Genomic DNA, 23,864 nt, shown 5'->3' with positions numbered 1-23,864 from the left:
TAAACAGTAATGTCAATAGGAAAATATTAATTAAGTCGCAATTATGTGAATAAGTCATGTAAATATTACAGAACATGCACGTAGTGTATGTACGGCTGAGCCATTCACAAATTACAACTTTGTTTAAACAATCTCTTAAATGAATTGACAGAGGAAGCCGTTCTCAATGAATTATCTAGCTTATTCCATTCAAATATGGAAGAAACAATTGGGCTACACTTATAACAATCAGTGTGAAATCTAGGCACACGTAAACATCCACTGTCTATTTGCCTTGTATGATGCTCATGTACATCATTAGGATTGATTAAGCCTACCTGAAGGTAAGAAGGTGCTAAGTTATGAACGCATTTATATATCATCATAACGCGACTTAACTCAAACCGCTTGTCTAGTGTCATCCATTTAAGACTTGTGAACAAATCAGCCGACGGTGTGTCATATGTCTTGTTCAATATTATTCTTGCGGCCCTCTTTTGATTTTTTTGCAGCTTAGTTGTATGAGAATGAAATCGGTTCGACCGTACAACAGAGCAGTAATCTAATCGTGGCAACACTAGACTGTTATAAAGTAACTTTAAGGATTTTTGAGGCAAAAAAACTTTTTGCTCTCTTTATCATGCTAATGTTTTTCTGGGTAAGTTTACTTACGTTTTCGATTTGTTTAGACCATTTCAATTCTTCATCTATCAAAAGTCCTAAGCATTTGGTGAATTGAACTCTTTTGATCAAATTGCCGTTTAATGAAAAGGTAAAAGATTCAATTTTCTTGAGATTAGCAGGAGAGCCTATTAACATGACACAAGTTTTTTCAGTGTTAAGAACAATGATACCTTCAGGAGTACATTCATGTAGACTATTAACATATATTGAAAATAAAAGGGGACCAAGAATTGAACCTTGTGGCACACCTAATTTGATGGTTGATGGATGCGACTTGGCTCCTTTGAATTGGGTCACTTGTTGTCGATCCCCTAAATATGATTTGAACCAATAAATAGTCCTATTACTACAACCTATACAAGCTAGTTTATGTAGAAGTAGCTCATGGTCAACAGTATCAAAAGCCTTACGAAGATCTATGAAGGCAACTCCAGAAATTTTTTTTGTTATCAATATTCAACGACCATTGATTTACAAGTTTTGCAAGGGCAGTAGCTGTTGAATGTTTAGGTCTAAATCCAGACTGATTAGGGTGTAATAATTGATTCACGTCCAAGAATTCACTGAGTTGTTGGTGGACGGCCCTTTCTATAATTTTACTCACGATAGGTAATATTGAAATGGGGCGGTAATTATTCAAAGAAGAAATATCTCCAGATTTGAATATTGGTACAACCCGAGCCTTTTTCCATTCACGTGGAACAACTCCTGTAGACAGGGATTTGTTAATGATATCACAAAGAGACTCTGCGATAACATTCTTCGTCATCTTTAAAAGTTTACAGCTGATGTGATCTTCACCAGTTGCTTTATCTATACTCAGATTATCAATCTGTTTCAATACAAAATCCTCAGTAATCAAATTCAAATTAAATTGCGAACGAGTTGGACCAATATTATTGTCCTCGTCTACTCTCAGTTGAGACTTATTCCTTCGCAGGTCCTTTGTAATCTTAGTAGCATTAGAAATGAAAAAGTCATTAAAAGCTTCAGCAATATTTGCATTGTCTGACACATTAGCACCATCAACATTTATGCTATTGGGAGATATAGGTAATGACTTAGGCACCAGGTTTCTCAAACATCTCCACATTTGCTTACTATTGTTATGATTTTGCGAGATCTGGTCTGCATTATATTCTCTTTTTCTTTTCCTCATGAGATGAATAACTGTATTCTTTAGATATTTGTAGGTGTCCCAAAGATCATCACTTTTGTTAGCTTTAGCAGCTTTGAGAACTTTATCACGTTCCGTCATAAGCTTAACAATCTCGTCACTTATCCATGGACATGCCTTTTTTCTTATCCGCTTTTTACATACTGGTATGTGCTTGTTGATTATATTATTGAATAGAGTCAACCACATATCCCACGCAACATCAACATTATCTATATCTTTTATGACCTGCCAAGGAGTACTTCTCAATTCATTGTAAAATTTCTCCTCGTCAAGATTTTTAAACGAGCGAAATTCTGCGTATTCGGATTTGTTATGGATCTTTGCACTAAAATCGCGAACCGTATACACCAAATAATGATCACTTATGCTAGTTTCAAATATTCCCCATTCATTGTAAAGTTCCTTGTCTGATACAAATATCAAATCAATTAAAGTAGAAGAGGTATTTGTAACTCTTGTGGCAGTATCAATTAGCTGACTTAGCCCGTACATATTTGTATAAAACATTAACTTTTCAGCATTCAGATCAAGTTGGTGTGGCATACAATCACAATTGAAATCACCTAAAATAATACAGCTCATATCTTCCGAGAGAGCAGAGTACAAATTTTCGTCTAATTCTTCAAAGAAATCAACGTGAGAATTTGGAGGTCTGTAAAACTCTCCAACCAGGATGGGAGACTTATTTGGATAATGCAATTCAAACCAAAGGCATTCTAAAGTAGATGAAATCAAATCATCCCTTCTTTTATAATTGAACCTCTTGGATATATATACAGCTACACCACCACCATGTCTCGTACGGTCTCTACGTAATAAAATATAATCATCTATATACAATTCAGAATCATCAATCGTGGAGTCGCAAAATGTTTCATTTAAACCAATAACATCAAATGATGCATTTCTCAGAAGTAATCTAAGTTCGTCAATCTTAGCAACTAAGCTATGAATATTCAAATGGGCAAATGTTAAGCCCCTGTTTCTAAACGGAGGAACTGAACCACCTTCCGACTGTTTAATGTTACTCTTATTCAGTTCATGAGATTGATCCTGAAGATTATGATGTAGTATGCCAGTATCAGAGACAGAGTTTAACAGCATGTTGCCATGACAAGACGTAGATGCTCGTCCCACCCCTGTTGAGCTTTTGTCAGTGGAAACATTGGAAGAGCAGGTGCAGACTTTAGCCTTCCTCTCGGAGCAATCATCTCGAAATCCTGCGTTGAAGATCCAACAACTTCAGCGTAGGACGTTTGCTGAGTAGGTGTAGGTGGCCCTTGAGGTCGCTCAATAAAGTGGCGTAGATTAGAGGCAAGAACAGCTTGTCCTGCCTTATTGATGTGGACCCCATCTCTGCCGAGGTGCCTGTCACCTATGTTTTCGTTGTCAACGAAACCCCATCTCCTTTCACGGGCAGCTCTTCTCAATCGCCCATTAACCCCATCAACACTGCGCCTCTGGTGAACCGATTCCCATCTGCGGTGTATAACACCAGACAAGCATACATCACAGCCTTTTGCTGCAATCACGTCTGCTAATGCTATGATGTCATCGGCGGTGGATGTACTACCATTACCTTTCGACAAGTCATTTGACCCAACATGTAGAATGACGTCTCCTTTCGCCTTTACACCCTCAGTAGCCTTCTTAGAGGAGATATCAGCCACCGTTGCCCCTGGGTTCGGATGGCAGACTACTCGATGTTTCCGGCTCAGGAGTCGGCCCTCTATGTGCTTAATCATCGAGTCGCCTTCGATGACAACATCAGGTAGCTTAGACAAGCGGCGTTGGCGATGCCCTTGTCGGAACTCATTGGTTTGGTCGCTCGTCGACATCAAAGTCGAAGGCTTTGCGTCAGTGCCTTTGAAAACAGGCGGCGCTGGCCTAAACAATAACCATAATTTTTCTAAATGTAGCCCCCCCCCCCCCCCCAAACTTAATAAAATAAAAAAAATCATAATCGGACCTGCAACCAAGTTTATAAAATATGTAGTATTAGTCCAATGGAAGGTAAACACAAAAATCCTAAATTTACAAGTACAATTCCTGTCGCACGGATGCAGCTAAATTTAAATACACCTCCTATCGTAATGTCTTAACATCTGTGCTACCCTGCTGAAAAGAACACACTCATTCAATGTGTTTCACATTATGAATCACAGTATGCGCCACAATGTTATTTGGGGCGTTTTCACATTGTGGTCGCGTCGTTTCACAGTGTGGTTAACAGTGTGGATAATCACATATTCTCAGTGTGGATAACCGGAGTTTCACAATGTGACCACACTATGAATCTGTGGTTGTCCACTCTGTGAACCACACTGTGAAACGACGCGACCACAATGTGAAAACGCCCCAATTTAACATTGTGAACACTCACACAGTGAAATGCCCACCACACTGTGAAACATCCATTAATTGTTCCCGAGTCATTGCCGGTGACACTGGAAAAAATATCTGTTCGTGCTGGCGAGAGGTTGAGCTCGATCCAACTTAGAGCTCGGTGATAACGTAAAACATATAAATATTTTATATTATCACCAAGCCCTTAAAGGTAAAGACCAGTATTGGAAACGCCCCAATTTCAAAAAATGAAATGTAAGCTCTCTTTACCAATCATGTGAAAGAATATGTTTTGACTAATACATGATGATAAAAAATTTGCCGGGAAACCGCCTTCTAATTCATATATTTGGTAAATTTGTTTCCCTCATGGACTGTGAGAGATATAGGGTAGTCTCATATACATATTTCTGTGTATAGTGCTTGTAACTTTACGAAGAATGGGCCAAATTTCGTATTATTTTGATGATTCCAGAACCTTGCAGATGCTAGATGCTAGAAGATCAACCTTTTCTGATCGATTCCACAACGTTTCTTTCACAATGCAATCGCATGACCATAACTGGTCTTTACCTTTAAGGCTATTACAGCCGTCTAAAATCCCTGGCTCTGGGTTCTCGATGTTTGCAGTATTCAAAAACTAAAAATATCAGTCACCTCCGCTAAAGCAGAACCAAAGCCGTCTGTCTCTTGACATTAACATAAACTCAGCAATTTCTGCCCAGGAAGAAGATCATAAGAAATTCAGTAATGTCTGCTGAGCAGTACCAAACCCTGTTTGCTTCTTGGCTTCAAAATTGAGGTATGCCCAAGTCCCAGACTGTACCCACGCCAACCCTCTACACATTATGTACAGAACCTGAAACGGGTTCATAGTCATACCTTCCTAATGATCAAAACAATGCTGGGTCAGCACAATAATCATTGGCATAGTTTAATTAATTAACTGTCTACCATCAATGGCACATTCCAGACCCTCACTCTCTCTTTTCTTTCCTTTCAACATTTATTGCTTAAATACTAATCTCTCTAAATTGAAATTCAAAGACACACACGTGTGCATTTTCAAAGTGACCATGATGTTATGTTAATTTGTTTGTGTGTAGAAGAGGTTAAAATTCGTCCAGCTGTGAATTAAATCCTCTACATTAATTACTTCTGTCCCTCCTCCCCCTCTCTCTCTCTCTCTTTATAAATATATATACACACCGTGTGAGTAAAAAAAAAAAGCATACACCTAGAAAATTGCTAATTATTTAAAAAAATCATCTACGAACAGTAAATTAATATACATCTAATGAAAGTGTGTTTTATCCCAAATCAGTTGGTATCTTTTTTTGTGTGGTATGTATTCACGCTTAGATGAACATGAGGCATTGTTTGTAAGAGTGCAAAAATCAACTTTCGCCAAAGTGATGCCTACAGTATGTATTGCAATAAGAAATACAATGAAAATGCTGTTATTGCCTTTTTCTCAACTTTTAATTCTTCCGTTTGAGTTGGCTTATTTCCAACTTGACATATTATCAACATAGATAAGAAATCATATAGAAACATTTCTATAATTCCGTTCGAGTTTTAGCGGTAGCATATTTCCAACTTGACATACTATTAACATAGATATAAAATCATACAAAAACCATTTACATATTTCCGTTCGAGTTTTTGCGGTAGCATATTTCCAACTTGACATATTATTACATAACATAGATATGAAATCATATAAAACCATTTCCATAATTATTTGTTTGCAATGGCGGAAGGCGACAGGCTGCGATTCCACAAATATGGGAACCCGAGGGTCACGGGTCACGTGACCAGCTGGGAAGACGGTGCTCTACCCAGCAGGCCCAGTTTCCTGGGCCATTGGTTCCCTACACAAGATCTGGTAATCGCAGCCTGTCCCCACCGTCGGTTCATGGCGCTCTTGGCCATTCCTCTCCTTGAGGCATACTGGAAATGATTATAGTTCAGGAACGAAACAAAAGAACAAAACCCTCTCATTTCGGAATACTAAGACTTCCGGAACAGAAGCTCCAGCCAATAAGCCAAAACCGGCCGACCCTGTCAATAATGTAGTCCAACCAACCATCACAATAATCAAGCCCAACAAACCATCCATGTCAATAAACGAGCCCAACCAACCATCCATGTCAATAAGCAAGCCCAACCAACCATCCATGTCAATAAGCAAGCCCAACCAACCATCCATGTCAATAACAAGCCCAACCAACCATGTCAACAATCAAGCCCAACCAACCATCCATGTCAATAAGCAAGCCCAACCAACCATCCATGTCAATAAGCAAGCCCAACCAACCATCCATGTCAATAAGCAAGCCCAACCAACCATCAATGTCAATAACAAGCCCAACCAACCATCCATGTCAATAATCAAGCCCAACCAACCAACCATGTCAATACAACAAGCCCAATTTCTTTCTTTCTTTCTTTTTTTTTTTTTTTTTTTTTCTTTCCACAATCTGCATTGATTTCCATGAATGTTGTAGCCTTAAAAGAACAAAATCACACAGTGATTAACAGATTGTGTACCATTAAAAGAACAATAATGAAACATAAATCAATTTACTCTAAAATAACGATCTTTATACCTACATCAATGAAACTTGGCAGACACATGTATCCATATACGTGACAACTGTCTGCCAGTTTGGTAAAATTCGAATACGTCAGCGCAAAGTTATCGCCAAGAATGATGAATTTACTATGCGTTACGTAATAGCGCCTTTAATGCGTGCAGTACATTGCGCGCAGACGACAACGGTGTCAAACTGACCGCAATGAAGTGCCCTTTCGAATGATACCAAGTATGGTATATGTTCACACAGAAAATTTTGAGTAAATCACATTTGAACAAGGGTCATTATACGAATTCCGCCGAGTTTCCGCCCAATAATATAACACGTATCGGCTATGGCGTCATTTTTTCAGACTGCTTTTCACCCCCTAAACGTCCCTTTTTTTCCTTGAAATTTCGCAGTGACATTCCGAGTTGCAATACGCAGGGCACCTCTTGGCCGGATTTTTAAAATTGGTCAAGGGGGTCATTTAAGACGCAATTTTGTCCTATAAATCTATTTTACATCACGTGTTTCGATAGGATTACCATAGAACAAAAAAAAAAAGTTGTTTACAATAACAACCATGAAATTCTCTTTCCCATGATACCAAATACGTCAGATAAAGTGACATAAAGAGAGAGAAAAAACAAACAATTAAAGTCCGGTCATAATACAGATCCTGTACGTTTTCCGCCCACGCATTACACGCATTGTCTATGGGGCAAATCGGGTTCACGCTTCTGGACCCCAGAACGATCTTTATTTTTCTTGAAATTTTACAGGCACATTCTAAGTGGCCAAGTGCAGAGCATCAAGAAGCCGGACTTTTTTTATTATTTTTTTTTTAAATCGGTCAAGCATGACATTAAATGCTACTTCATACTCTGCGTAACTAGTCCGAGAGATGCTCTTTCGTTTGACATGTAAAAACATGGCGTCATTGCACGCACATCGTTCTGACACGATTGCATTTCTAGTATCTTACTGAACTTGTTTAACATACTAAATATTGTACAACATCACTTGTCGAAACACGACTAACCCCAAATAAGTGCGTGGTTATACGACAATGAATAACATCCCACTGAGCTGGTTAAAATTATTGAAAACAAAGTAAGCAATCGTACTAACTCTCCATAATTATATCCGCACCTTATATGTAGGCCCCTATCTCCTTTGCCTACAATCAACCCGACCTTGTCCAACCTATTAACGGACATAAAGTTTATATGTCTCACTGCGCCATCCCCCCCCCCCCCCCCATCTCCTTAGGGAATGATATGTTTGCGGAATTAGAAGATGAGACTAGCCTGTGGCTAGGTAACTCACCGGGTGGAGGATGGACAATAGACGGTTGATTCGCCGTTTCCAGGGATTCTGTGATGTTGGCCCCCCCCCCCCCCCCCCCCCCCCCCCGTCGGAGTCTGGTCTCCTTGGCGCTCCCGCCCTGCCGAAGCGGCTGGGTTACTCCTCGAGCCGCGTCTCGTCACTCGAGAATGTGGAGCTGGCGTTGTCCCCCTGATCGGGTCACTGTTTTGAAGCGCTGGCTCTCTCCGCTTTCCTTTGCCCTTTCGTCCCGTAGACGCCTTAGACTTCCCCATCTTGTCGTCCACACAATACAGACGAGCTAGTTAGACGACTATGCCGCAATCCGAGCTCCGATGTAACTTCCTCCAATATTTAATTCCAGCTATCCAATACAATTACTCCTCTGTTCAATTCCAAATATCTAGTGTAACATTTTCTCTTTTTAGATCCAATTATCCAGTGTAACTCTTCCTCTGTTTAATTCCAGATATCCAGTGTAACTTTTCCACCGTTTAATCCTTATATCCCGTGTAGCTGTCTCTCTGTTCAATTCCGAATATCCAGCGTATTGGTGTGAAACCCAGTGATAATAGAAACTAACCGGTGCAGTCAGTTCAACAGCGACAACCTGTGTACAATTAGCATGTATAATTCTGAGTCCAATAAAACACGACCAACTCAAACGGAGTATCAGCTGAGAATGACCCATTGATTAGTAAAAATACACGTCGTGGGAAACACTTGCCTTGCGACCCCGATCTGTATTACAAAAGCGCGCCTATCATTGATATTTACAAAACACGCGTGGTAAAGATTCGGCTTTGTGACCTCAATGTAGGTTACAAAGAGATGCGCCTATGTTTGATATTTGCCGACCTGCTGGGAAACATTCGGTTATTGACCTCAATATCATTTTACAAAAGAGGCGCGCTATCGTGTGTAGTCACCGGCTTGCCGCATATTTCCGGCCTACACTATTGCATTCTATTACAATTGGGTTTATTTTGATAACATCAAAATAAACGTATTATGTTGGTATTAGCAGAGTGAGAGAATTGAACGTAAGAAATGAAATGCATTACATATGCCTTTTGCAGAAGCAAAATCACACACACAGACAGACACACACACACACACACACACACACATGCGCCCGCACAAATGTTCGTTTATATTCGATATTTGATATGTGTGGCACGATTGATTTTGTTAGGAATGTTATTTGGATATGTCATGACCGATTTAATACCCAAATCCCAATTGTTTTATTCAAACATCACATAAGCAACTTTGGCGCAAGTCGATTTTTGCACTGTCGCAAACAATGCCTCCTGTTCATCCAAGCGTGAACACATACGACACAAAGAAATACTAAATGATTCGGGATAAAACAATCTTTCATAAGATGTATAATAATTTACTGTTCATGGATGATTTTTTTTAAAAATTGCAATTTTCTAGGTGTAAATTTTTTTTTGACTCACACTGTATATATATAAAAGTGCGAGAATTCTCAACTCTGACATGACAACGGGTGTTCCAGAAAATGTAGGCGTGAAGAATCCACAAACACATAACAAACACTTCCAATTACAGAAGCACAGTGACTAACCAAGAATACCCCATAACCTCACACGCCACATGCAAATCCAGCTGGGTGATATTTCATTTTCATTTCATTTCATTTATTTTCCATTAAAATTCAAAATAAAATAAATGACAAATTAACAGCAAAATCGGAAGGACCCCAAGAAAAGCAAAGCTTGTGAGAATGGGGCCCTGTACAAAAATAAACATACAAGCAAATTATCATAACAAATATTGTAAAACTTATCAAAACAAACATACACCCACCCTCATTCATTCACATGCACACAGACACACCAACACACACCGCAGGCAGAACATTGTACAGAAAAATCTACTCAGTGCACTTGATTTGTTTAAACAAAAACTGTTTACATGAATATTTAAACTTTGATAGGGTTGAACTACCTTTTAAATTATAAGGTAAGGAATTCCAATCATGAATACTCTGGAATCTTAAAGTATGTTGGGTCAAGGAAGTACGTACAAAGGCGTAATGATAGTTTGATTTATAACTGGTTTCGTAAGAATGGTAAAAAGAATTTGTTTTAAACATGTTATTAAATATTGATGGGAGCTCTTGTTTATGAGAATTGAACATGAAGACTAAAATGTTTAATTTAATGAGGTCAAAGACTGGCAAACATTTCAAATCATAAAACAAAGGAGCACTTGAAGTCATATAGTTAGAATTAGAAATTATACGAACAGCACGTTTCTGAAGAATATGAATTTTATATAAATGAGTCTTGTAAGTATTACCCCAAATAATATTACAGTAGTTGATATGTGGTAAAACAATACTGTTGTAAATAGTTAATAATATATGTTTCGGCAACGTCTTTTTAAAGAATGACATGATACCAACCCCTCTTGAAATTTTTGAACAAATATGGGTAATATGGTGGCACCAGTCAAGTGATTCATGAAGTTTGATACCTAAAAATTCAACAATATCAGTTTTCTTAAGAACATCATCTTTAATACGCACCGGGGCAACATGACTAGGAATCCTTTTTTGTTTAGAATGAAAAATTACATAGTGGGTTTTTTCAGCATTAAGAAACAACTTATTACAAATATACCACTCACTTATTTTCCTTAATTCATAATCTATATTACTAATTAGTAAATTAATATCTTTATGAGAAGAAATAACAGCAGTGTCATCAGCAAATAATGAAAATTTTAAAATACTTGAGGAATTTAAAATATCATTAATGTACAACAAAAATAACAGTGGCCCAAGCACAGATCCCTGTGGGACACCCGTATTATTACATAAACAATCAGATTATGTACCATCGGCCATCACATACTGTTTTCTTTCTAATAAATAACTCCTAAACCATTCTAGAGGAACACCTCTTATACCATAATAATTCAATTTTTTAAGCAGGATGTGATAGTCGATGGTATCAAATGCTTTGGAGAGATCCATAAACACTCCACAACAAAATTTCCCTTCATCAAATGCGCGCGCTATATAATTTGTAATGTTTAATATGCTTAAAGACGTGGAATGATTTTTCCGGAAACCAAATTGCTCTGAAGCTATGGAATTATTTTTTAACAAAAATGTATAAAGTCTTTTAAACATAATCTTTTCGAGTAATTTTGAAATAAGTTGACAACAGTGCAATTGGCCTGTAATTTTCTATATTACTTACTGGTCCTTTTTTGTGTAACGGAATAACTTTGGCCACTTTAAGTTTGTTAGGAAATATTCCTGAGACAAGAGATTTATGATAGATATTGCACAATGGGTCCACAAAAAAGTGTATACATTTTTTTAACACAGAAGTTAAGACATTTTGAGTTCATGACAGAGACTAATTATTTCATGAGAGGAGGTTGGATTCAGAAACAAAGAGGACATGCATGGTGCAGTCAAAAAGTCGTTAAATGATTTAGATGAATTTGGAATTGACGCTGAAAGTTTTTTAGCCATGTTGATAAAAAGAGAGTTGAAAGCCTGCGCTTTATCTTTTGAAGAATGGAAAGATGAATTCTCATAAAACATTTTCTGTGGTAATGAACTATTTTTGTTTTTTCCAAGTAAATTATTAATTTCTCGCCACTTTTTAACCATGTCACCTTTGAATGAATATAATAACCTAGAATAATATTCAGCTTTTGAAGCTCTAATTGTAGAAGTTAACCTGTTTTTATAATCATTATATATTATTTTTTTCCTTGTATTTAATGTATGAACTGCAACTTTATACATTCTATGTTTACGCTTAATTGATCTCAAAATACCATTAGTTATCCAGGGTTTCTTAAATTGTACTTTATAACTAAATTTGCGTGATGTTGAAGTACATACAGGAAAACATGCATCATATAACGTACGAAACTTGTCAATAACATAGTCATAACATACATTTACATCATTGTTATCATATACTGTGTGCCAATCAGTTGTACCAAGTTTCTCCTTGAACATAAATATTCCTCTGTCATCGACTAATCTTTTCTTATAATTCTTATTGTGAGTTGGAACAAAATAGTTTTCTTTATCTTTACATAAACAATATATTGGGAAATGATCAGAGAGATCGGAATAAATGAGTCCTGAATATTTACTTTTATGAATTGTATTATCTATTAATGATGCTTTATAAGGTGTAATACGAGTGGGTTTTGAAATTAAAGGATACATATTAAAAGAAAACATTAAATCTAGAAAATCAGTTGTTTTGCAATGTGTGTTATAGTTCAGTAAATCAATATTGAAACCACCCATAATATAAACATCTCTTTGCTCACTTTCCAGTTTTACTAGAATGTCATTCATTTTTATCATAAAAGCAATTTATATTAGTATTTGGAGGTCGATATACAAAACCATTGGTAATTGGCTTCGTTTTTCCTTGAATTTCAATAAAAAATAATCTCATATGCAGGTGTATTAAAAGAAATGTCGGATCGCAGTGTTACATTTAAATCTTTTTTAAAATAAAGGGCAATTCCATCACCTCTACGTGTGGCCCTATATGATTGTAGAAGATTATAATTATTCAACTTAAATAATGACAACTCTGTACTATTACTAAACCACGTTTCAGATATACCAATAATACTAAATTCATAAGAAAGAGAAGATAATAGTATTTGAAATTCATCAAAAATTTTCTTTAAGCTCCTTGCATTTAAATGTAGCATTGAAAATGTAAATGTTTACATGAGAAATTACTACAAAAATCATCAGCAAATACATATTTACATGGATTTACAACAGTATTTATAGAATTAGAATCACAATCAGAAAGTTCATTCCCAGATGTTCTCATGAAATCTGTTTCAAATGGATTAAATTTCAAACCCTGAAGTTTATTAAGGTCACCATGTGAATTCATATAAAAATAAGTATATACAGACCAGTAAAATGGACATTGATCTACATTTGCCACTCCCCGCCCAGGTGTTAAATGGGTACCGGTATGAAGGAATTCCTTAAAATGCTGTGAGCGTCGAAATCGGCAGCCTAGCATAGCCGGGTAATGTTGGAGCGCCTTGAGGACCTTTGCAAGGTCGATACGTGCGCTATATAAGAATCCAATATTATTATATATTATTTACATAATAGAATTCAAGTTTACTCTGCTCTAGAGGCCCTCGAAGAAATATCACACGTGACTCTCTTTAAATTATGTTTAAGTCGGTCAGTGGCAATCCAAATACTCTTCGGATTTGATTCGAATTAACAATAAGACGTCTTAGGAAAAATCCACACAGCCAAAACTTATATTTTATTTTTGATTTGATTTGATTTTCTTCTGCATTCATGTAAACATACAGTTTTTCGATAACAATAATAATACAAGGTACAATAAGTATTTTTCTGACAATGAATCATAAATTAAGCAAATACATATATATAAATTGTTATTTTCAAAAACGAAATGATAAACTGTCATAGATACTAAATTTCCTCAAACATGATAAAACATTATAAAATTATTTGCGGAAGAAGTACTGTCATTGTAAGCAAATTGCCTGATCATACGACAGCCCCAGACAAAACTCATGAAATATATTAACACATTTATTAAGCAGAAACGGATAGGTAATTGAAAATACAAATTTCGATGATGGTGATGCAGATGAGGATGATGATGATGATGAAGAAGATGATGATGATGGTGATGATGATGATAAGGATGATGATGATGATGACGATGGTGATAATGATTCGAATGAATGAATGAAAGAAGAGATGAACTTCGCTTCCGATTTATTCTAAACAATTTATTTCAACAATGACAATCAATTTCGCATGTAGTTATAATGCATGTCTTCTTCATTAATTGTCACCCCTTCTGAATAAAGAACATATGAATGAGAAAGTTACCCGATTAGGGAATGTGACAAGGTGAAAGGCTGGTAACTGTTGCCTCCAAACAAAATAAGTATCTCCTTATTTTCTACTTCTTTTATTCTAATATTTTTATTTTTATTCTTCATTTGAAGGAAACGTGTTAATGGTCAGAGTTGCTAATAATCATAAGAGATTTTACTGTAAGGATAATAAGTAAGAATGATAGACTTATAAGACTCTCTATATATATCTCTCTCTCTATATATATACGTATATATATCTCACATTTGTATAGTATTTATTGAAATCAAATCAAATTACATCAAAACCCCAGAACAAACAGTCCGAAGACTGTCGACACCTGTCTTGTGTACAAGTTCAACATACAATTTAAATCAAGTATACATAATAAAATGGCAATAAAGAATACATTAATGAGTTACATAGGTTAAACTATCAAATAACTATATCATCACTGAATAAGAAGTTAACAATACAAACAAAAATAAAGTAGTAAGTAGTGAAAAGTAAGCTAAAACAAAATGTAAAGAACTGACAAAATTAAAAGCTCACTGCTGCTGGAGAGCGCCCTCTCTCTATCCTTCTCTCTCTTGCTCGCACTCTCTCTCTCTCTCTCTCTCTCTCTCTCTCACGTATCCTTATGTTTGCACTTTGTTGTTCTGTATTCCCCTTATGGCCTCTGGATCAGTAATTTTTGTCTACCATCTTAATAATAACTTCTCATGATATGTCTCTTTCCTATTACATATCAGTATTTTGTTAATGTTGGAAAGCTCGTACGAGTGAATACAATTTGCCATTAAAGTCACATAAGTGCGCTTTGTAAAAGTGTACCATTATCATTAGATGCACCATCATTATCTTTAGGTTGATGATCATTGTCATTTTTAATGTTGTTGTTATTACTATTCACATTATCATCCACATGATCATATCATTATTATTATTAATATTATCATTCTTCTGAATATTATCATTATTATTAGTTTAATCATCATCATCATTATAATTATAGTTTCTATAATTATTATAACTGTTCTTGTTGTTGTTGTTATCACTCATATTCTCCACTCAGCTGACAAAATCTTTATAACGGACCTTGACGATAGCAAGATCTTTGTGGGTGAGAACAGTGGCTTCGACTTCCACGGCGAGGACATCCGCGAAATCCCACTGAGCGGGGTTGAAGCTCCTACAGGTATTGACTACGATTACCGGACCGACAAGATTTACTGGAGTGATGAGGACGCGAGTACAATCAATCGAGCTTCACTTGATGGTTCGAACCAGGAAATCTTGATTGAAGGCATTGGATGTGAGTGTGGCTTAGATATAATATATATTTTCGTTCGTTCATGTATTTATTAGACTATTTATGTATATATCCATATATTTATTTATTATATTTGTTCGTTGATTTGTTAAATATTTCTTCATTTATTGTTTATCTAATCATGTATTAAATAAGGTTTATCCATTCTAGCTCTATTCTTGTTTTGTTTTATATTATTTTTGTATATTTTTTGTTATGTCTTTAGGCTTTTTCTAATGATATATATGCCATTTCAAAAATTATTTAGATTTGTTCTATCAATCTGAGTAATGGCATCCTAATTTCGATACTTAATATGGCGCAAATGAAATCTGGACAGTGACGTTTGCGTATCGTCAGTCATCGTGCTATCCACCCTGGGGTTTGTGCATCATTGTGCTGCAAACCAAGATCAATCAGATTTTTTTTCTGGCCCCTTTAATGAAATCGTTTTGGTCAAATACAGTCCAGCACAATTTTTTGTTTTCATCTCTGTAAATGTATTTTTTTTTTTACATTCTAATTTATCCATTCAGACCCGCAAGGAATCGTCCTAGATTTAATGGCGAACAGGATGTTTTGGACTGATACTCTGTTGGAACAAATAGTGAGTGCTAGCGTACTCGGGTCTAACCGACGAACCATTATCAGTACGGGTCTTTATCGCCCATGGGGAATCACATTGTCTCAAAAAAGAGGGTGAGTGTAAATGAAAAAACGTGTCATCTCTCTTTCTCTCATAGACAGCTATTTTTTTCTTCTCTGCCTGTGTGTCTGTCTACTCTCTGTCTCTCTATCACAGACACACACACACACCCACCCGGAAAACAAACACACTCACGCACATACACATATATACACACACACACACCCACAAACATATCGCGACACCTTATATATATATATATATATATATATATATATATATGTATATAAATATAAAACATATGAACATTGAAAGCAAACATTCAAAGGCCAATACAAATTAGTGCGCAATCAACCTGACCAATACCCGGCCCCCCACTCAGTGTTATTTAGGGTACGCATATGCTCGTTCCCTCTTTTTGAAAGCACCCCCTATCTGAGGACTGCCAACATTTCCGAACCCCCCTTTCGCGGGCTTTTCGCGGGCTTTTCCTGCCTTGAAGACCCCCCTAAATCATGAAAAATGGTCAATGTACCCCCCTTAATTCGGAATAATTTCTTAGGAGTGCAAAGAGATGAGAGAGAAAAAGAAAAAAACACCCCCTTTTTAAAGAAATCTCCGGGTTAAAAGTCAAATACACCCCTTTTTTTACAATTCTCGGGCCGGACTTTGTCGCACGAAAAGTACCCCTTTACCGGACATTTTGGTAACACGCATGCGGTCATTTCGAACCCTGAGTCGGGGGGCCGGGGACCAATATGAGACTAAACGGTCAATTCAACTGGAATACCCGTGTGAACGTATTTCTGTGCGTGGATGGGTTAATGGTTATATGTGTGGGTATATAACATCCACTCTCAACGGAGTTATTCAACCACTGCTTTTGGAGTGGATTCCACTCCAAGGTCGCTTATCTCTGATATCAATCATTTCTTACATCTATACAATGGCATGTTTATACACATAGTTCACATACACATTTTTCAGATACGGGCAAATCATTTTTTTCTTCTTTTTTTCTTATGGTAAAAGGAAATTGTACTGGACTGACCAAGGTCTATCAACTGGAAAGATTGAGATGTCAAATAAAGACGGATCGGACAGAAGACAGCTGATTACAGCACGATTGAGAGAACCTAGGGGCCTGGCCCTTGATTCTCAAGGTATACAAGAAAAATCGTCGATGGTATCACTTCATGTTCAACATTGTAAATACATGATCGTCAATGAAGATGATTACTTATTTTAAGTAAAATGTAAATACTGTATACACGAAGACAATGTGAATTGATATCACCTGGATATAGAAATAGTTTCTACTCTAGTCGTTCAAAATAACATAGAATTAAGGTTTACTATATACTTTTCGGATGTTTGTTAGAAATCTTGCCCCCAAAGGAAGGGGAAATGGGCATTTATGGGCGAACTCATCAGAGGTACAAAAAAGGGCACTTATAAGAAGGGGCACTTATATGAAGAAAAAGGAGCACTTCTCTGAAATAAAGAGGGGCACTTTTTGGGTACTTTACAAAATAGGGAGAGGGGAGGGACAGTTTTTATTATCATCAGTTATCTGGTCGCTCCTAATTATTTATTAACTACCAGACTATTTTTTTCAACTCGTCTTCTGCAGAACAGCGCCTGTACTGGACGGAGAGCTACTATGATGTGATCGAGTCGATTGATCTTGATGATCTATCTGATCGAAGAGATCATGTTTACGCTGTTAGGGGGGACTTGGTGTTCTTTGGCATCTCGCTCTATTTCACCTCAATCTACTTCACAGACTTCGCATCTAGAGGTCTCCACGAGGCAGACATTGGAGTTGAGGAAATCAGGGATATTACTGGATTTTCAGCAGGAGCGCCTACCCATGTCAAGATTTATGCCGGTAGGGAGAAAAAAAAGATCTAAGAGGAAAACTTCGATCAGAGTTATTTTGAGTACAAGTTAGATTATTTTGATTATTTATTTCTAATTATATTCAGAAACTGAAGATAAACTATGTTGTCTTTGTTTTTCATTTAAGAATTTTAAACAGGAACAATAATGATAAATAATAGGATATTAATCATGCTACTATTACTACTACTACTACTACTACTTCTACTACATGTACTACTAATACCATTACTACTACTCCTAATAATGATAATAATAATAATGATAATAATAACAATTATAATATATAGATTGACGTACTTGACTTATGCCGTCCATGCCGGAAGGAGACCTCGTGATGGCTTCCGTATGGTGATGATATGCCAGGTATTTCTGTCTGCAGCCAGTCTTGATGCATCTGTCAGCCTTGTTATGGATCTTGCTTTGCAGTCCTCTGAGATGCAGTCAAGCCATCTTTTCGGTAGACGGCCTCTTGGTCGATTTCCTGTGATGTTTCCTTCAACAGCAATTTTGGGGTATCTTGTGGGTTTCATTCTTAGGACGTGGCCAAAATATTGATGTGTGTGTTTCGGATCTTGTCTATCCTTGGCACCCCCGTTATGCAACGGAGGCATGCCATTTCAAACACCTGAAGCCTTTTGCTATCTTCTTTTCTTACTGTCCAGGATTGTGCCCATAAAGCAGTATTGAGAGGATAAGTGTTTGATACAGTTGCGTCTTTGTGTGGCTACCAAATCTTTTTTTGATGTCCAGATGTTATTTAGTCTCTGGAAAGCTGCCCCTGCTTTCCTGATTCGATTGTTAATGTCACTTGAACTTGAGCCGTTTCCTGCTATTGTTCCCTCGGTTACACGAAATCTTCCACCTGTTTTAGTCTGTCGCTAGCTATGTCAATGTTGAGGTTGCACTTCATTTTGATAATAACGTGTTCACCTTGAGACCAAGGTCACAGCTTAATATAGATAAAAGTGTGGCAATAGAAAATCAGTTAATAATATTTAGAAATCAAAGTTGAATATATTTGTTCTTCGATTGGAAAATCTGAACTGTAATTGATCTGAGCCTTTGCGTATTACTAGTGTATAAAAAACAATTAGATTATGTTTTTTCTTTTAAATCTACAAACCTGAAAGCTATATACCATTAAGTCCTTTGACAACGTAGCTTTAAAAGCGGAATTGTTTACCTGAAGAGCCTTAAACAAGGATGCTGTCTGTTTTCTCTAAATCGCACTCCCTTTAATATTTCAATAACGCTGCTCGCATGAAATTATTTTAATTGATTTATTTTCAGACTTAACGTGCCCAGTTAGCGAGTCTTGCCCCGATAACAGTCGATGTCAGCTCGTTGCGTATAACACTCCCGAGTGCATTTGTATAGCGGGTTTGAACTGCCTTACAAGTAAGTAAATATTTACATATTTACAATTTGGCTAAACTATGGACAACCTACCTTCATTAGAGTTAAGCTACCCTGACACTTGCACGGATTTCAGCCCCGTTTGCTCTGTGCGACAATCGATAGACGTCCGAGAGACAATAGAGACTTTTAGATTTGCACGTCGACATAGTGGACTGCTACGTGTAACGTTCTTTTAAGGCACTGTGATGTCCTTTTACGGCACTGCCATTGCCTTAAAAGGACGTCACACGTAGCAGTCCACTATGTCGACGAGCAAATCTTAAAGACCATATTCAGGAGATAACCGAGAGAGAGAGAGAGCCTAGAGCCAACCGAGAGATGATCCTTTTTAGAAGGCAATGAATGTTCCTCGTTAACTATACAGGTTCCACAGGGATAGCCCCTGCCTCCCTGGTTGCTTATCAAGGAATAGTAGATATTAAAGTGTCATACTCATAGAACTTGACATTTCATCTAATTCAAGCTCTGAATTCTATCAAATTTTTTAAAGTATACTATTCTTCAATGATTCGGTAACACATGAAAAACGAACCTTAGATTTCCCCATAGATTATTAGACAAAATACATTATCGTTAAAGGTAAAGACCAGTTATGGTCATGCGATTGCATTGTGAAAGAAACGTTGTGGAATCGATCGGAAAAGGTTGATCATCTAGCATCTAGCATCTGCAAGGTTCTGGAATCATTAAAATGATCAGAAATTTGGCCCATTCTACGTAAAGTTACAAGCACTATACACAGAAAGATGTATATGGGACTACCCTATATCTCTCACAGACCATGAGAGAAACAAATTTACCAAATATATGAATTAGTAGGCGGTTTCCCGGCAAATTTTTTATCATCATGTATTAGTCAAAACATATTCTTTCACATGATTGGTAATGAGAGCTTCCATATCATTTTTTGAAATTGGGGCATTTCCAATACTAGTCTTTACCTTTAAGGCACAAAATATTAAAAAACTGGAAAATAATATGGTGCATTGTTCAGCTGTCGTTTTACGCAATTTAAATGGCCCAAATTTCTGTTTGTGTGTCGTTGTTCTTCTTTTTGTGGGTTTGTGTTGTTGGTATTGTTGATTTTATTTTGTTTTTACTTGTAGGAGTCACATGTACTCTCCCGAACCCCCCGCTGATGGCATCTTTCGTCAACCCCAACGATAGCTACACGGCTAGTACAACTGTGACTGTTACGTGTGACAATGGCAATGACCAAGCTGAGTGGATTTGTAACGCTTTTACAGGAAACTGGGACGAAGAGCCAATCGACTGCTCCGATCAGTCTTCAGGTATTCTTTAGCTCTTTAAAAAGATAATGGTCACAACAACAACACTATCAATAATGATGATAATTGTGGTACTGATAACAATAATAATAATAACCATAATAATAACAATCATCACCATCATCACTATAATAATACAAAAAGAAAGAAGGAGAAGCAGAAGAAGGAGAAGACGAAGAAAAGGAGGAGGAGGAAATAGAAGAAGCAGAAGAAGAGGAAGAAAAACAAGAACAAGATAACGACAAAAGAGAAAGAGAAGATGATGATGTAAGACTATGGTCCTGCTTACCAAGAGTATCCTAATCAGTAGTAATACTGCTCTTCTGGAGTGCCCTGCAATCGTGTTAATACCCCTGCCTCATCGTCTGGCTACTATCTGGATTTAAGACGTCAGGCATTAATTTCAATGAACTTGTTCCTACTAAGTACCTTGTTTGCTTCTCCTGGGTGAAGAATAGCAATCGTAAAATAATGTCTTGCCACATTTATGACTTGGCAGGAATTTGAACCCTGACGTTGGAGGCGTAAGTCGGCCACATTGAGAAATAAAGAAAATCTACGAGACTGCTCTTTTTTTGGAAAACAATTTGTTTAAACCTTCTTTAATAAACACGTTGAAATTAATGAAATGCGGAGAATATCATTAATTTTGTTTTGTCTTTTATTAATAGCTTAAATAGGCGTGGAATGTTGTTGCTTTTTCTTTTTTCAGCATCTTAACAAATAAGAAAAGTTCCTGAAACCTCTTTCCTGCCAATTTCAGGCACATTAGGTATAGTATTTGAGGCTATGAAACCAGCATTTGTTACCTGATACAGGTGTGGCAACTAAGCAGCAGAAAGTGCTACTGCTATGCTTAGGAAAAGTTGATTTGTGTCGTGAAAACGTATTGTTCTGGATAAACTTGATGACAATATGAAGTTTAAACACATTTTGGGGTTACACCCACTTCACCCAGTAAATAGAGATCGCATGCTCGATCTGTTCGATTATTTCTGTTCTTGTTTCAGATCAACCTATAGCAATATACGCGGGAATTGGCGGTGGAGTATCGCTCTTAGTGCTGCTGTTGTGTATATGTGCATGTGTCTACTGGTAATTATCAGACCTTTTTTCTGTGTTAAAGGTACTATGTCCCTTTTGCAGCCAACCTCAAATTCTGTAGAACTTTTGTAGGAATTATGAATATGTCATGAATGTCCTATTTGTGAAATTTGAACGTTAGCAGCGTCCTAATATTCAAATTATGCAAGGAAACCCGTTTACTTGCTAGACTGCACTGTCAGACACTTTTGAGTGAGTGACTGGCTTTTTTTCTTCTTTGGTAATGACATACATAAAATGAGCTGTAAAGGCTACATGAGCATTTGCCTACATCAATAACCCACTTCTCGTGATGGCCAAAATTAAACTGATTGAATCTTCGCGCAGCATAAAACGTATGACCATTCGGTACAATGGTCTGAAAATCAAGACTATTACTTATTGGCTCTATAGCTCCTAAGTCGATTTGACAACTAATGGTAGTTTTTTTTCCACGTGAAGACATTTTTAAGCCCCACCTTTTTTAGGGAAGTTCTAAATTAGTATTATCTTTCAAATGCCGTTGGAATTTAACCTTTTCATTTGTTTGGCCTGCAAATGGGACATAGTACCTTTCAACAGACATTGCATTATCTATATAATGGAGATTATTAGCAGAAAACATCATGCAAAAATTACACCGTCTTTCGAAAGTTATTATTCTCTCCAACATGTATTTCTTAAATTTGTTTTAAATGCTTATAATTGATTTGTAATGTTTTGTTGGAAACATGAATAAATTTGAAATCTTGAAATCTTGAAGTATTGTGTTTCTTGTAAAAGTCAATTTTTTTTCGGCGGTTCTATTATATTTGTTCCAAAGCTGCATGTTAAAGGTAGGGAATTGTTGGGAAGTGTATTTAACGCATAAATAATCGTTGGTTTATACTTACATTATTTTCACTCAGGGACATATCCCTGTATCTAGCAAAAAAACTACAAGTGAGGAGAGAATGAAAATGAAAATCAATATTGTGGTAAATGTGATATGAGGGGACTAATTAAAGACTCATTGATTTGTTTTCTATGAACAGGACGAAACGCAAACCGCAAAGACCTTCTGTCGCCACCCCCGTTCGGTCTGCCGCCCTATATATGACTGCTGTTTACACTGCAGGAGCCCAGCCTGGCGTAGTCACAATGCCTGCTCAGGCAGGTGCTATGCCGGGCAATCATGCCACCAGCTTTGTTAACCAGACAGTCCCCTACCATCCTGGTCAGGCAGTTGCTATGCCGGGCAATCATGCCACCAGCTCTGTTAACCAGACAGTCCCCTACCATCCTGGTCAGGCAGGTGCGATGCCGGGCAATCATTCCACCAGCTCTGTTAACCAGACAGTCCCCTACCATCCTGGTCAGGCAGGTGATATGCCGGGCAAGGGTGATAAGAAGCAGCTCGAGTCTGAATACGAGACTTCCTTGGACGCGATGAATGGACCTTCTGGTGCGGCAGCATATCCAGAGCAGTATCCAGGGCAACCTGGAGCGCCTCACCCTTACTTCACAAACCCTCAAAACGTAATACATACATATGAAGAGCTTGATTCCAAAAGGAGCTAAATCCATATTTTATCAAAACTGAGTTTTTTGTCTTAAAATAATGGTTTCCTACATAGGAACAAAATGCACTATATGACATTCTAAAATTTCACCAGGAAATATGAAATTTTTTAGTTACAATATCATGTTTCATTCCAAAAGGAGCTAAATCCAAATTGGTTTCATTCCAAAAGGAGCTAAATCTACTTTGGGTAAATCAACTTTTTTGTTTCTCCACTTTCCCTTCAGCCATGTACCTTCATGTTGTTATTTATGTTAAAGGTGTCGTCCTGGACCAATACTATATGATAAGTAAAAAATCTACCAGTTATTTCTCATTTTTTACTAAATTAATAAAATTTATGGATTTAGCTCCTTTTGGAATGAAACATGGATTTAGCTCCTTTTGGAATGAAACGGATTTAGCTCCTTTTGGAATGAAACTGTGATATGTTGTTTACTTTCTTTTCAAAAGGTATTTTTAGATGTGATTTTACTGTTATTATTTAAAAGGAAAGGTTTGCTACTAAATTAAAATAAATTTCAGTGTCTTTATTGAGAAAATATGCTAAAATTTCACAAATTTTAGGTACAATATCATGTTTCATTCCAAAAGGAGCTAAATCCACGAAAAATAAAAATCTAAAAATTTATAAAAAA

At 36.8% G+C, this 23,864-nt stretch overlaps 2 protein-coding genes across 2 annotated transcripts; both read left to right on the top strand.

The window, feature by feature from the left end:
- Positions 1 to 15,770: 15,770 nt before the first annotated feature.
- On the top strand, positions 15,771 to 19,731 carry LOC115928561 (low-density lipoprotein receptor-related protein 5-like). The gene is made up of 5 exons (XM_030995881.1): positions 15,771 to 16,022; positions 17,002 to 17,132; positions 17,603 to 17,860; positions 19,165 to 19,272; positions 19,658 to 19,731. The coding sequence occupies exons 1-5, from the start codon at positions 15,886 to 15,888 to the stop codon at positions 19,729 to 19,731; spliced, it is 708 nt and encodes a 235-aa protein (XP_030851741.1). The 5' UTR covers positions 15,771 to 15,885.
- A 618-nt stretch (positions 19,732 to 20,349) lies between these two features.
- On the top strand, positions 20,350 to 23,526 carry LOC115928883. The gene is made up of 3 exons (XM_030996916.1): positions 20,350 to 20,585; positions 21,593 to 21,677; positions 22,700 to 23,526. The coding sequence occupies exons 1-3, from the start codon at positions 20,432 to 20,434 to the stop codon at positions 23,223 to 23,225; spliced, it is 765 nt and encodes a 254-aa protein (XP_030852776.1). The 5' UTR covers positions 20,350 to 20,431; the 3' UTR covers positions 23,226 to 23,526.
- The last annotated feature ends 338 nt before the right edge of the window (positions 23,527 to 23,864 follow it).

Source organism: Strongylocentrotus purpuratus, unplaced genomic scaffold (assembly GCF_000002235.5).
Source record: "Strongylocentrotus purpuratus isolate Spur 01 unplaced genomic scaffold, Spur_5.0 spur5_scaffold_3, whole genome shotgun sequence".
Classification (NCBI taxonomy): domain Eukaryota; kingdom Metazoa; phylum Echinodermata; class Echinoidea; order Camarodonta; family Strongylocentrotidae; genus Strongylocentrotus; species Strongylocentrotus purpuratus.
The sequence above is the reverse complement of the archived record's forward strand: the minus strand, read 5'-3'. Positions and strand labels throughout refer to the sequence as shown.